General features: G+C 47.4%; 1 protein-coding gene across 1 annotated transcript in view; it reads right to left on the bottom strand.

The window, feature by feature from the left end:
• LOC114007248 (E3 ubiquitin-protein ligase UBR4-like) overlaps positions 1-15847 on the bottom strand; it is a gene marked incomplete at its 3' end in the record, with an annotated part of 55625 nt that overhangs the window by 37133 nt on the left and 2645 nt on the right. The window contains 12 exon segments of the mRNA XM_027770607.1: positions 4012-4139; positions 4285-4369; positions 4643-4733; positions 6634-6977; positions 7638-7766; positions 7886-8011; positions 8597-8735; positions 9133-9372; positions 10939-11132; positions 11401-11488; positions 14961-15046; positions 15596-15740. Coding sequence (XP_027626408.1) covers positions 4012-4139; positions 4285-4369; positions 4643-4733; positions 6634-6977; positions 7638-7766; positions 7886-8011; positions 8597-8735; positions 9133-9372; positions 10939-11132; positions 11401-11488; positions 14961-15046; positions 15596-15740 — 1795 coding nt within the window.

Raw genomic sequence — 15847 nt, 5'->3', positions numbered from 1 at the left:
CCCTCCCCGGGGGGGGGGGGGGTGATTTCTGGCTTTCTATCTCTCTGTCTCTCTCTCTGTCGGTCTGGCAAGTGCACATGCCTTATAGCAAAAACCTCTCCAAAAAAAGAAAAAGGCCGTTGGATTCTCCCATCTGCTTCTGCATTTGAACTGCTATGATACGTTGTTTTGCTTAAAGTAACTGAAAAACACCTGGCCTCACACAGATGTGCGACTGGAGAAGGGAAGACAATTTTAATTCCTTTTATACCATTAATACCTTCTTCAAAACTGGATTTTCTTGATAAGACACCAAAATTCACAAATTACAGATTTTTAAGTATTAGTTGGACTGTGGACTCTGAAACCACGCAGTCTGTCACAGTGAACTTTTACCTATGACGCTTTAACAGGCATTGGTCACTTTGAAAACACTGGTTCGTGCAGTGATGTCAGTTTTTTTTTTTTTTTTTTGGGAGAGGTTTTCACTATAGGGCGCGTGCACTCGCCAGACAGAGAGAGAGACATAGAGACAGAAAGCGAGAAATCACCCCCCAGGAGGGATGGTCACGCCACAATCCCTTCTCCTCTCGGGATCTTGGGCATGCACGCACACGCGCCCGGCATGAGTTTTAAGCCACCGGGTCCAGGATGTGAACCACAGTCGACTATGTGGGAGTCCAGCGACATAGCCATTATGCTAACTGCTGGTTCCCTCAGTTCTTCTTTAAGTGGCAGGCTCTCTACCCTTTGTTCTTTGGCACAAATGGGGTTCCATGAGAAAAGCAGCCACCTCGGCTTGCGTCTCACACAAGCACGTGTGCATGTGCTCTCAGGGCAGCCGTTACACTGGGGTTTTAGGAAACTAGGAAAAGCAGCAGACTTGCTTTTTGTGTATTTCCCATTTGTCACACTGTGCGTTAAAAAGATTTGTATTCAAGAGTTGATATTTAATAAAATTTGCACAGCTTCTACAAGAATATTCTTTTATTTATTTACTTTTCTTAAAGACCGGGTCTTACCACATCTCCATCCTCCTGCCTCAGCCTCCTAACTGGGACTGCAGGTGTGCACCACCACACTTGGGTTTTGGGTTGGACCAGAAATTCAACACAGGCCTCCCATGTGGTTCCAGTCCAACCTCAACCCAGCCTCTCACAATCCCTTTGCCTCAACCTCCCCAAGTCACTGGGACCATAGTGATACATGCCACCATGCCTGGTCTTTATGTTGGACTGGGAATTAAACCAAGGTCTCCTAGCCTCCAAAGCCCAGTTTAGCTGCTCCTGCCAGCACAGCTGCGTCCATCGAGGATGATCTTGAATGAAATTTCATGCAAGTGAAGAACCGACAGATCACCACCTTTCTTGCTAGGTCACAGCAGTCTGACCCAACACTGAGGATTCTGCACCACTAGCAGAAACATCAACAGTGTAAAACGACACTGTGAAAACAGCATCTTGGGATAGTCACATATTCTCTGAAAGCTGTGGGAACACCCAGGGGTCTGTAGCAAAGTTTGAGAACTGCTGTTTTCCCAAGGCAAACCTGAACAGCATGTGAACATCAACAAGAGCTCTGGTATAGGTAATTTTATGAAAATCCCCTTTGCTTCACACCCTGGAAAAATGACAGTAAGTGGGGATGAGGTTCCTCTTTCCAATCAAAGACTGCTTATATATACTGGGAATCAGTTCTACTGAGGAAAAGATCCTTCAGTAAAAGGAAGGGACAAACGGGACCAAGAGATGGCATAATGGTTACGTCACTGGACTACCACATAGTCGACTATAGTTTGAGTCCCGGACCTGGCTGCTTAAACTCATGCCGGGCACATGTGTGTGCGTGCCCAAAATCCCAGAAGGACAATGGATTGTGGCATGGCCATCCCCCAGGGCATAATTTCTTTTTTTCTGTCTCTCCATCTCTCCAGCAAGCACATGCACCCTACCCTATAGGAAAAAAATCTCTCCAAAAAAAAGAGAAAAGAAGGAAGGTACCCTGGTGCTATTTTCTGAGAACCACCTGAGCTGAGCAGGACACGGGAAATAGTTAAATGGTTCCCCAATCAGCTGCTTACTTTGCCAGAACCCTCAGTGCTTAGCATAGAAAGCAACCTTCTTGCCATGAAGACTCTGTTCTCCACCAAGGGACAGGCCCTCAGGATAGAGCAGAAATTGGAATGACTCAAGGGCCAATCCAGGGCAGGCAGGAGGCAGGTACCTACATGTGCTGTAGGCTATATAGCTCAGCTAGTTTTAGGGTCAAAACTTAGCTTTCATCCTTACATAATGATTTACCACTAGCCAGCTACTATGTGCTAGATACCACACAATGTACTAGACATAAAAAGTGTAAGACAGTCTCTGGCCTCAAGGAGCTCATTGAGTCATTCATTCTCCACAACATTTCAAGGTGGAGATGTCTATCCATTCTACAGATGAGGAGGCCAAAGAATGTAAGTAACTCTCCCAGACTAGGAAGTGGAAGAGCTGGGATTTGAACTTGAGAAGTCTACTTGGGAGCTGAGGATTTCCACAGCTACACAATACTGCACATGCCAAGGCGCAGGGAGGAAAAACTGCTTCTGAGAGCAGCAAGTCTCCTGATGTGAATGGAGGATGAGCTGATCCTTCCCAGCCAAACCCTTTGCTCTACACTTTCATGTTTTCACATCTCCTGACTAAATGTCCTTCTCAAAAACCACTGGCCCTCTCCACTAAACTCAGGCAGAGGCAGCACTGGTGCTCCTCTGGGTCAGGAAGTTCTAGGTAAGGAAGAGACCCTGAGTAAAGGCAGGGCAGTGGGGTGGGCACTTTTGGTCTCCCGTGCCTGGCCCACATACCTTGTTCTTCTTGCTGGTCGGGGCAGGTGGCTTAATCAGCTTCTGCAGGATCCGCAGACACATGAGGGTAATGTTCTCAACCACCACAGGAGTCTTAATGTTCACAGCCATGAGGAAACCACATAGTCGACTATAGTTTGAGTCCCGGACCTGGCTGCTTAAACTCATGCCGGGCACATGTGTGTGCGTGCCCAAAATCCCAGAAGGACAATGGATTGTGGCATGGCCATCCCCCAGGGCATAATTTCTTTTTTTCTGTCTCTCCATCTCTCCAGCAAGCACATGCACCCTACCCTATAGGAAAAAAATCTCTCCAAAAAAAAGAGAAAAGAAGGAAGGTACCCTGGTGCTATTTTCTGAGAACCACCTGAGCTGAGCAGGACACGGGAAATAGTTAAATGGTTCCCCAATCAGCTGCTTACTTTGCCAGAACCCTCAGTGCTTAGCATAGAAAGCAACCTTCTTGCCATGAAGACTCTGTTCTCCACCAAGGGACAGGCCCTCAGGATAGAGCAGAAATTGGAATGACTCAAGGGCCAATCCAGGGCAGGCAGGAGGCAGGTACCTACATGTGCTGTAGGCTATATAGCTCAGCTAGTTTTAGGGTCAAAACTTAGCTTTCATCCTTACATAATGATTTACCACTAGCCAGCTACTATGTGCTAGATACCACACAATGTACTAGACATAAAAAGTGTAAGACAGTCTCTGGCCTCAAGGAGCTCATTGAGTCATTCATTCTCCACAACATTTCAAGGTGGAGATGTCTATCCATTCTACAGATGAGGAGGCCAAAGAATGTAAGTAACTCTCCCAGACTAGGAAGTGGAAGAGCTGGGATTTGAACTTGAGAAGTCTACTTGGGAGCTGAGGATTTCCACAGCTACACAATACTGCACATGCCAAGGCGCAGGGAGGAAAAACTGCTTCTGAGAGCAGCAAGTCTCCTGATGTGAATGGAGGATGAGCTGATCCTTCCCAGCCAAACCCTTTGCTCTACACTTTCATGTTTTCACATCTCCTGACTAAATGTCCTTCTCAAAAACCACTGGCCCTCTCCACTAAACTCAGGCAGAGGCAGCACTGGTGCTCCTCTGGGTCAGGAAGTTCTAGGTAAGGAAGAGACCCTGAGTAAAGGCAGGGCAGTGGGGTGGGCACTTTTGGTCTCCCGTGCCTGGCCCACATACCTTGTTCTTCTTGCTGGTCGGGGCAGGTGGCTTAATCAGCTTCTGCAGGATCCGCAGACACATGAGGGTAATGTTCTCAACCACCACAGGAGTCTTAATGTTCACAGCCATGAGGAAAAGACTGAGGGCTGGGAGGGGTCAAGAAGGCAGAATCATGGTCACAAGCATGTAGCATCGGCCCTGGTAGAGGCTGCCCAAGTTCCCCGCCCGCTCTGGTGCCAGGACTGCACCTCGGAGCCTCCCTCCTCTCCTCTGTGAAGTCCCCTAACGCACCACAGCGTAACCGAAGCTCCCAGCAGCTGTCCTCCTTGGAGATAGAATCTGTCAGCAACAGCATCTCGTACTGAAGACTACTCGCCTAGAAGACCAGCAGGAGGAGCATGAGAGAAGGGTCTGAGGGCCATCAAGGGCCAGGGTTAGGTCCCAGCTCCGACCTAAGAGCTCACAACTAGCATTTCTGGCATAGGAGGCCCTGTCGGAGACAAGCGCGAAAACCACTGTGTGATGTGGGCTCTGCACGTGTGCTGCTCCTTCCTCTCAGTCACCACAGAAAGACTGGGCGGAAGGGGCCAAGAGAGCATGAAAGGGGCGGGGGGCTGGGGGACAGCGCAAGGACACTAGCCCAGCTCACCAGATCAGGATTGGCCCAGTGGCCCTTCAGGGCTGTGGAGACCTTGCCGATAATCAGGTCGTTCATTTGCTGGGTGGCTTCTGGATTGTCTCTGGGGAGGCAAAGAGATGGAGTCTTGTTATTCAGAGTGGATTGCCACCCTCCTTTTACCTGAAGGAGCCTAGAGAAAATGAAGTCAATGTCTAAGGCTACCAGACCAGAATTTTCTCCTTCCTTCCAGGGACAAGAGTATAGCTTAAGCCACACAAAGCCCCAGTCTATGGTCAAAAAGGACATGTCAGGGAACCAGCAGTTAGCGTAATGGCTTTGTCAATGGACTCCCACGTAGTCAACCATGTTCACATCCCGGACCCGGTGGCTTAAAACTCACGCCGGGCGCGTGTGTGTGCATGCCCAAGATCCCAGGAGGAGAATGGAGGAGAAGGGATTGCAGCGTGACCATCCTCCCTGGGGGGTGATTTCGCGCTTTCTGTCTCTATGTCTCTCTCTGTCTGTCCGGCGAGCGCACGCGCCCTATAGCAAAAACCTCTTTAAAAAAAAAAAGGACATGTCACAGCTGCTTTTCCTGGGAAAAGACGCCAACTGAAGGAAGACCAGCCCCAACACAGGACATCCTTATCCCTGGCTGCAGAGACCTCAAGTCTGTCCATCTCCAAAACCCAGGAGCCCACTCTCTGTGTGGGTCACCACTCTCACACTTCCCTGATGGCCTCCACGTCACTGCCCACAGGCATCCAGATTTCTACCTATGCCCCTTTGTGAAATGTCTCTTCTAAAAATAGCAAAAACACACACTGTATTACATCATTCTTTCCTCAATGTACTCTGAGTAAAACCCAAAGTCCTAGATGGTCTACACGGCCCCATACGAGCTGGCCCCTCGCAACCTCTGACCCACTCTTCCCCTTTGTCTCCGCACTGCCTGCTCCTGTCGGGCTCCACAGGCCTCCGGCCTCTTCCCAGCACCCTGGCACACCTGCCTCTCAGCTGCTCTACTGCCACATCTGTGCACACGGCCACGGCCAGAGATACGGGCTTGGCTCACTCCCTTCCTGCGCACAGGCGTTTGCTCAAGCACCACTCCCCCAGAGAGGTCTCTGGCCACCTTATCCAAAACAGCAAGCCTTCCTACAATCAAGGTCATCATCGCTGCTTTATTTTTCCTCACAATCTTATTTCCTGACATTATATTATGTTAAGTATTTGTTTATTGTAGTCCTCCCTTTCTAGAGACTGCATGAGGCAGGGACTTCACTTACCACTATTTCCCCAGGGCCTAGATCAGAGCCTGGCATTCGACAGATGCTCAATAAACACTTGTTAAACGACTGAATAAATAACAGAGCAAGTTACACCTACCAAGCACCTAACGTGCTCTAACATGTGTGCCACACACACAGTAAATAATCCAGTAACTTGTGAAGATCTAGATGCAGTATCTGGAATATACTAAGTATTCAACAAATACAGCTTCTTACTTGCTGAGTCATTTCATCCACCTCGCCACAAGCCGTTAAGGTACTGACTTGTCAGCATGTTTCTGATGAGGAAACTGCAATCTCAGAGAAGTTAAGTATTGTGTCCAAGACACGCAGCACAAAGCACGGGATGCTGAGCCTGGGTCTCTCCAGCCTAGAATCCAACTCTTCATCCCGAGGCCCCCTGCTCCACTGTCTTCATTTGTGTGCTTCTCTCGAGTCCAAGTGCCCAGTTACTCCTGGTGACCTCTCTCACTAGGACTGAGTGCTTCCTCAGGACACCTCCAGGTAATCAAGTCAGCATAAGGCAAGTACAGGCTGGTTTCAAACACTGCCGGGTTGACGCACCTCCACCCTGAGTGTCCTCCCACTTCCTGTTACAAGCTACCCAACCTATTTAGCAGTCAGAAACACAATTCTTGGCACCCCCCCCAGTGCTCCCGGCATTGCCGCTGCCTCCAACCCCAGTGCTAAGGGGAATTACTAGCCCATGATCACGGTGCAGGCTCTCACCGAGTCAGGAGGCACATGAGCTGGCGGACCTCCTCCCGCATGGTTGCAGCCCCTCGGCGAAGATTATAGTCGAAGAGCTCCCGGATGAGGCCCTGGGAGACGAGGATGTGCCTGAGGGCCGGGTTGGTGGCCAGGGCCCGGAGTAGAGTGATACAATGCTCCGTGACCGCTGACGCGCAGCCGTAGCACTTGGTGGAGGAGGTGTGGCCACAGCCTAGGACGGACAAGGCACGGTACTGGCTGGCGGTAAATGTGGGCTGCACCGAGGTCCGGGAGGATTTGGTGGCTGCTTCCCTTTGCTGCAGGTCATATTCTAACAACTCTTTGCGTGAAGCAAAGACTTTCTAAGAATAAAAAAAATAAAAGAAATTAGCAATTAAAATGAGAAAGAGGAAGTTTTGCTTTAATGAAAAAAGCTTTACATGCATTCTATTACCCTATAGTTAAGATATTTTACCCCAGTTTACAGCAGGGGGAACTGAACCTTAAAGGAGTCGAAGTGACCAGTGACAGTGGCAGTCAGAACTCAAACTCTGATCACAGCCTCATGCTCTTAACTTCCATGTGACACTGTCTCTTAAAGAACAAAGGACAGAAACTCATGCGCATGTAGCAGGGAGAGCACGCCAGCCATGGGGGTGGGGGAGAAACCACGCTCTCCTCTCCTGGTCAACGGCGGGCTGCTGTGTCCTTACGTTCTTAGCCTACAAACATGGCACATCAGAAGAAGAATCTTAGCGCCTAACTTTTCTACTAAAAGATGGGCTGTTAGTGGTCAAGAAAAACAGATCTCTGCCCGCCTCCGGTCTGTTACTCTCCGTTTCTAACATGAACTCAGCTCTCTGACGAGCACCAGAAGCCAGCACCCGTGGGAGAGGTAACTGCTGTTCGGTTGGCAAGTGTAATGGAAATAACTGAACTGCTGGATGAGAGACAGGACTGCTCTGAAAACAATGCTGGTGACGCTCCGACAAAACACGCTTAAAAACTTCCCATTTCTCTACCTGGATGATCTTAGAAAGTTCGTCAAAAGAGTTCTTGCAGTCTCCACAGTACTCCTGAGCCAACTGTAGGATGTACCGATTCACACTGGCTGAAGTAGAGCTGATGCCCCCTGCCGTTCCTGAATCATCCTACAATCCCGAGAGACAAGCTGTTAGACTTCGACCCTACGATAATCTCCCCTAGGTAGGGACAATCTTCTGAACGTGACCCAAAGCCCTCTCTAAACCCTAGTCTAGCTTGGGATTACCTGTGGCTTTTCTGGAGCTGCCTCGTTCACTTTGCAAAGCAGGTTCTCCAGCTGTGGCCGATGTCCCATCAGCTGATGGTACACTCGATCGGCTTTGTCCAGAAGTGTATTAATGTTAGAAACAGCCTAGGCAAGAAAGACAGGGACCAGTGTGAAGGCTTTTTAACATAATGACTTTCCCTGAGTAATCCCAACTGCTAACACTTACGGAAGCATTGCCTATAGGTCAAGTACTGTGTTTTATATATTATCTCTCTTCTTCACAATCATCCTACGAGGTAGGTATATTATTTTTAATATACAACGAATATATATTTTTAATTCCCTTTAATGTACAGACCTATCAGGTTATACTGGCTGGGCACTAACCCCTGTAATTTCAAACTGAGAGAAGGCCAACATCCTCACTATGAAGCAGTCTGTGGAACAAACATAGGGCAACTCATTCGATGTCCACATTTCCAAATCCGAAGTTGCTTATGCCTCGAGATACTCAAGTTTCATTACCAACCAACACTTATCCTAAATCTGATACAACATGCATTTCAATAACTGTATTGTTATTTTCTCCCACCCAGAAGCTGAGCCTTGACACTGAGCAGAGGTGAGTAGAGAATGATCTGTGCTGGGAGAGGCAAACTACACTGCACCCCCTCTGCCCAAGCTGAGGTCAAGGCCACTGCCCTGAGGCTGGGCTGGGTCTAGCCTCACCTTCTTCCGGTCTTCTTCATTCTCAATGGGATCCACTGCACAGCAAGGCTTAGCATAAAGCATGAAGTCAAAACGAGCATATTTACAGAAGCCACAGGCATTGCAGAGGAAGGGGTCCTTTTCATCATAGTTGATGGATCTGAAGAACCAAAGTGTTTGGGTCAATACGGCTGCAGAGGCCTGGTGGGTGGGAAGGGCTGAAGGGATGGACTATGCTGCAGCCATGTTCTGAAACTGTTACGAGGCCAACTGAAGCACCGGTTACTAATAGGTGAGAATAACTTAAGCATAAGGGAGCAAGAAAGGAAGACCCAAACGAAACTTGGGAACCTCCCTCCTGCCACAGAATGGGCAAACGCAAACACACGCATACGACACTCTTCCACCTTCCGTCCCCATCTTGGAGCCTTCTACTACCCTCACCTATAATACTCTAAAATGTGAGGGGCTAGACACTGAAATCACGCACCCTCCGACTGTTAGAGAAAAATACAAGAAACACGCAAGGCCCTGCCCAGGAGCAAGCACCGGCCTACCTGCACTTGTGGCACTGGTATACATTTTCTCCGCAGTTGCCACAGACCCCTGGGTTGGCAGGGACGGAGGCACTGCAGCGTGGGCACTGCAGGGTCTCTGTGGAGGCCTGGTAGTTTTCATAGAAGTCTGCAAACTCGATCATCAGGTTGGAGGCCACAATAGGCAACGGCAGGTCGATCTTCACTTCTGTCTGCCCAGGGGTCAGCTGAACCTTCTTGGCTTTATGCCAGCGAGCCGGCCTAGGGGAGACAAGAGGTCTGAGATCCTCTCATTTGACCCTCAGTGATGAGGGTCTGAAGAGATGAAGAGAAGACTGCCCCATGTACTCTTCTACAGCAATCGAGTAGTTATGCTAAAAGAAACCTGGCGAATAATATCAGTAAGCGAATTTTTAAAAATCTGTCAGTGAGCGCTATAAAAAAGCAGAGAGAATATACAAGTGCCTTACGGTGTTTCACATATATAAATTCTGAGATGCCAGAAAACAACACAAGTGCAAATCAAGAGAAGACGCTGCTCCCCAAGTACGCCACGGTAAGCCCACGGCCTGAGTCACTGTGATGCTGACTGCCACCAAGTTCCCACTACAACGATGTGGGAAGGAGAAAGTGGGCTGCTCGCGAAGGCAAAGGGACAAACCAGGGTCTGGGCCAAGTGTTCAGTAAGGTCATAGAGAGAAAAGGCATGCAATCATTGAGTGATGATTACACTAATACGGTCAGAGCTATTATTATGTGCTAGGTTCTGTTCTCAGCACTGCACAATACATACATTAACTTGTTAATCTAAAGTTTAACACCTGAGAGCAGGCACTGTTCTCCATTTCACAGTTATAGAAACTAAGATGAAGTAACTTGCCCAATGTCACAGAGCTAGGAAGTAGAGGTTGGTCTACCATGAGCTATACTACTCAAAGCGATAAAAAAATCAAGTAACCCTCCTCCAGAGAGCAATGGTTCATCCTACAGGCAGCTTCTACTGGGTCGCCGGGAAAGCCTCGTGCACTTTTTTCATAGAAAAATACATCATGACTTTCCCGATGACCTAATACTTTCCAGTCATCAGTGTTAACTCCACTTTTCAAAGGAAGGAGGGAAAGCTTCCTCTAGGCAGAGCTCCTGGCTGGCTGTTGATGTGGAGTCTCTTGGAATAACAGCCATACTTCTATTCTGTGTGTGCAACAGTATCGTGAGTCTTAATTCAAGCAGCATCGACCTACATTCTCAGTCTGACAGCAGTACCCGAGACGCCAACTATCTCTGAGAAAGCCAACACTGTAAGCCACGCTGCTGCCTCTTCTAGCCCATCCCGGCCAGGGTCTGATCCAGACCCTAGGAGACGTGGCCTGGGAAGCCCCAATGTCAGCAGGTGCAGAGGGAAGGCACCATTCCAAATGGTGTGCTGGAGAAGTTTCTTAAGAAACACACCTGCTCTATGAGCTAGGGCAAGGCTGACTCACTCTAAGACATGACAACTCATTCCCAATATAAATTATTGTAAGAACAGGATGGCTCTAGTTAAAACAGGCATGAGAAGCCTGGAGGCCCTCTGGCCTCGCTTCCTCTAGGGAGGCTGTTGAGGAGCTTCCACAGACCCCAAGGGCTCTGCTGAACTAACTTTGAAAAATATTTTAACATCCTTAAGAACTAGTGCTTCACTTGTGTTCCCCAGCCATGAACAAATTGCTACGAGGGTGTACTAGGCAGTTAGGGACGTGCCGCTTTACCGGCTCCAGGAAGAGAAGCCCATAGCCAGCACTGAGCCTTACAAACCCACTTCCCTCCCCGAGTCTGAGCAGCCCGTACTTGTTCTTCAATTCCACGATGGCCTGCACAGTTCTGTTGTTGTAATACAGGTTGATGGTCCGCACCATCTTTGTCCGTTTCAGATCCCCAATTTTCACTGTCACTTTGCTGATGGTGTGGCTGCCGATAAGCTTCACAACCTGCTGGGTGGTGGTGTACCTTGTGTCCACTTTAATGGAAGACAGTTTGATATACTAAATGTGGGAATACACAAAAGCATGGAATTAGCTCAAGGCAAACTCACACCACCTTCTTCAAAACTCATCAACATAATCCAGCCTTCTTTCATGGATGAAGTTTCTATTCAAGGTACCGAACGCAGAAGATAAGGATCCACACTAGGGGTGACCACCACTAGGCGAGGAGCATCTGTGTGATAACGACCCCCTCTGGAGATGAGAAACTCCGTGGGCCTGTAAGCCCTGGGTCCTGTGAGGACTACCCAAGCTGGATGCTACTTACACAGAACGGCACTTCTGGATTATTGCACACCAGGCAGGGGTCACTCTCCAGGTAATAGCCATCAAACTCCACCAAGCCAGACAAGGTGCTGAGAGAAACAAGTCTCAGTGTAAAGAAATTTTCATTTTTGGAAACACTGAACTTCACAAAGCAGCAGTGACAAAACCATAGCTCAATAGCTCCCAAAACAAGCCCCATCCAAGTGATGACACAAGTAAATGTAAGAAGGTCTATAAGGGTTTAGAAGTCACAGGAGTGCGGCCTCTGAGGCACAGGCGGTGATGTGCCAGACTACAGTCTGGCAGCCACATGCTACATGGCTTGAGTATATGGCCTGGTCAGACTAAAAACAAGCCGGGCACATATGCACATCCAGGACCCTCAGGCTGGAGCACTGGCACAAGGAGATCACAGCATAACCAAGCCCTATGGCAGATGCTGCTCTCTCCTGTCTTTGGCTTTGTCTCTGTGTGCGTGCATGCGTGTGTGCGATTCTATCATGAATTAAAAAAAATAAACAGGACCATCCCTGTAGTACAATAATTGAGCCCTATGAGCCAGATCCCACGTGTCCAACCACAGTTCAAAGCATGGCCCTGGTGGCTTGAAAAACACTCTCGGTATGTACGCTTACATGCCTCAAATCCTAACAAGGAGACGGAGAGGAAAAAGCATTGCTGCAATGTGACCACGCCCCACTGAGGAGTGCCTTCTCTCCCTGTCCCATCTCCCTTCTCTCTTTCTGGAGAACGCCTCCTCCCTCCGGCAAAAAACAAGAGCAAAAAACAACAAAGTCATGGGAAAGACATTTCAACTAATTGACCTTAATTATTTATTTCAGGTAACACTGTCCTTCAGTGTAATCCTAAAATACATTAAAATTTGACTCAAAAGAGTCACAATTACATTTACTAAGAAAAAAAAAATTATTGAGTTGTATATTTAAAATAGGTAAATTCTGTGGTATGTAAATTATACCTCAATAAAGTTAAAACAGGAAAATAAGGAATAGTCCCTAATATGCTAGGGAAACAATAAACTGTCAATTCAACCAATGTCCCCTCTCTCCCTTCTTTGGGGAAATTTATTCTCTCATGAGAGAGGGGCACAGAATGAGACAGGCACTCCCAACAGGGTCCCATGCCATGATCTTCTCCTTAGCCTTCCCAGCCAACAGGACCACAGGGTAACAGGCCCAGAGTCTCCAGAACCGAACCATGAACTTCCACCATACGTAACTAGTACCTGAGGGGTGTGCTACCCCTGCTCCACTGTGGCTGGTCCCCAACATCCTCTATTTTTTTTTAGAGGTTTTTGCTATAGGGCGCATACACTCGCCAGACAGAGACAGAGAGACAGAAAGCGAGAAATCACCCCCCAGGGGAATAGCCACGCTGCAATCCCTTCTCCTCCATTCTCCTTTTGGGCACACACGCACACATGCCCGGCATGACTTTAAGCCACCGGGTCAGGGACGCAAACTGCGGTCGACTACATGGGAGTCCAACGACATAGCCATTACGCTAACTGCTGGTCCCCCCAACATCCTCTTTAAAAAAAAAAGTTTCAAGGTAGACGATTTCTATAAATGTGTTTTATTTTACTTAGACTTAAACCCTTGAAACCAGAGACCTCCTTCTATTACTGCATAGCAAACCTTAAATTCAGAATTGCATTTTGAATATCTTCTGTGTGCAAGGCCCTGGACTACACGGGAGAGATTCAAAGATCAAACAGGCGGGTTCACTGTTCTCTGAAGGGCTTAACAGTTCACACGTGAGAGCCTGTCAACATCCACGAGCTACCCAACATGCTGACTGAATTCAAACAGACGAAAGGCAAAACGAAGCTCACTTATAAATGTTGGAGTTGGGATGGTTGGTAAGAATATGGTTTTGAGTCCGCAGAATCTCCACAGCTTTCTGTGAATACTCCTTCAACTAAAAAAGAATTCAGTGAAGAAAAGTAGTTAAGGCCCCAGGAAAAGTCTTACTGGAAAAGACTTCTGTCCTCTTTCCTAGCTGGGGATTGCCCCAGTAGTACCAGACTGTGGTTCCGATTCAGAATCATTCAGAGTGGGTCTGACTCCTAGTCATCGCAGGGATTTTCTCTCCTGCAGAAGTTCCCACAGTCTCAGCCTCAGGTCACCTTTTCTGACCTTCTAAAGGAAGAAAATCCAAATGGAGAAGCCATCAAGTGGTCATCTAATTACCGAAACCTTTTCTAGTATGTAACCTGGGTCACCAGCAAAACGAGAAGCACTTTTTTTCCTAAGAAACTTGAATGAGTGCATTGTCTTCTACTTGACTGGCTTCTTTTGACTATAACAAATTCATGTTGCGTTTATCTGTCAGTGTATATTAGCTACACGATATACATATTATGAGCACTTAACAAGAAATGCAAAACTAGATTTATTTAAGAGATTTCATATATTGTCCCTGATGTGGCCATAATGTCCCTAACTCAAGAAGAAGAGGGTTAAATACCTTCTTGTCCGTCTGAGGCGTTTTCAAGGAAAAATATCCTAGTAGGTCCACAAACTGGGCAGCCTTACGGCCATAAGCTGGGAGTTCTGGCCATATAGACCACATCAGATCTAGCAGGAGCTCTTGTTGAGATTTGCTGGAGTTTCTGCAGAAAAATGACATAAAAATTATTGAGTTGTATATTTAAAATAGGTAAATTCTGTGGTATGTAAATTATACCTCAATAAAGTTAAAACAGGAAAATAAGGAATAGTCCCTAATATGCTAGGGAAACAATAAACTGTCAATTCAACCAATGTCCCCTCTCTCCCTTCTTTGGGGAAATTTATTCTCTCATGAGAGAGGGGCACAGAATGAGACAAGCACTCCCATCCTTAGCCTTCCCAGCCAACAGGACCACAGGGTAACAGGCCCAGAGTCTCCAGAACCGAACCATGAACTTCCACCATACGTAACTAGTACCTGAGGGGTGTGCTACCCCTGCTCCACTGTGGCTGGTCCCCAACATCCTCTATTTTTTTTTAGAGGTTTTTGCTATAGGGCGCATACACTCGCCAGACAGAGACAGAGAGACAGAAAGCGAGAAATCACCCCCCAGGGGAATAGCCACGCTGCAATCCCTTCTCCTCCATTCTCCTTTTGGGCACACACGCACACATGCCCGGCATGACTTTAAGCCACCGGGTCAGGGACGCAAACTGCGGTCGACTACATGGGAGTCCAACGACATAGCCATTACGCTAACTGCTGGTCCCCCCAACATCCTCTTTAAAAAAAAAAGTTTCAAGGTAGACGATTTCTATAAATGTGTTTTATTTTACTTAGACTTAAACCCTTGAAACCAGAGACCTCCTTCTATTACTGCATAGCAAACCTTAAATTCAGAATTGCATTTTGAATATCTTCTGTGTGCAAGGCCCTGGACTACACGGGAGAGATTCAAAGATCAAACAGGCGGGTTCACTGTTCTCTGAAGGGCTTAACAGTTCACACGTGAGAGCCTGTCAACATCCACGAGCTACCCAACATGCTGACTGAATTCAAACAGACGAAAGGCAAAACGAAGCTCACTTATAAATGTTGGAGTTGGGATGGTTGGTAAGAATATGGTTTTGAGTCCGCAGAATCTCCACAGCTTTCTGTGAATACTCCTTCAACTAAAAAAGAATTCAGTGAAGAAAAGTAGTTAAGGCCCCAGGAAAAGTCTTACTGGAAAAGACTTCTGTCCTCTTTCCTAGCTGGGGATTGCCCCAGTAGTACCAGACTGTGGTTCCGATTCAGAATCATTCAGAGTGGGTCTGACTCCTAGTCATCGCAGGGATTTTCTCTCCTGCAGAAGTTCCCACAGTCTCAGCCTCAGGTCACCTTTTCTGACCTTCTAAAGGAAGAAAATCCAAATGGAGAAGCCATCAAGTGGTCATCTAATTACCGAAACCTTTTCTAGTATGTAACCTGGGTCACCAGCAAAACGAGAAGCACTTTTTTTCCTAAGAAACTTGAATGAGTGCATTGTCTTCTACTTGACTGGCTTCTTTTGACTATAACAAATTCATGTTGCGTTTATCTGTCAGTGTATATTAGCTACACGATATACATATTATGAGCACTTAACAAGAAATGCAAAACTAGATTTATTTAAGAGATTTCATATATTGTCCCTGATGTGGCCATAATGTCCCTAACTCAAGAAGAAGAGGGTTAAATACCTTCTTGTCCGTCTGAGGCGTTTTCAAGGAAAAATATCCTAGTAGGTCCACAAACTGGGCAGCCTTACGGCCATAAGCTGGGAGTTCTGGCCATATAGACCACATCAGATCTAGCAGGAGCTCTTGTTGAGATTTGCTGGAGTTTCTGCAGAAAAATGACATCTCACATTACTAAACAGCAGAAAACCCTGGGCACTGTTATTTATCACCACGGGTCAGGTATTGTTTTTGTAGAGGTATCTATTTCCCTAC

The sequence above is a fragment of the Tupaia chinensis genome, unplaced genomic scaffold (genome assembly GCF_000334495.1).
Source record: "Tupaia chinensis unplaced genomic scaffold, TupChi_1.0 Scaffold000146_1, whole genome shotgun sequence".
Classification (NCBI taxonomy): Eukaryota; Metazoa; Chordata; class Mammalia; order Scandentia; family Tupaiidae; genus Tupaia; species Tupaia belangeri.
The sequence above is the reverse complement of the archived record's forward strand: the minus strand, read 5'-3'. Positions and strand labels throughout refer to the sequence as shown.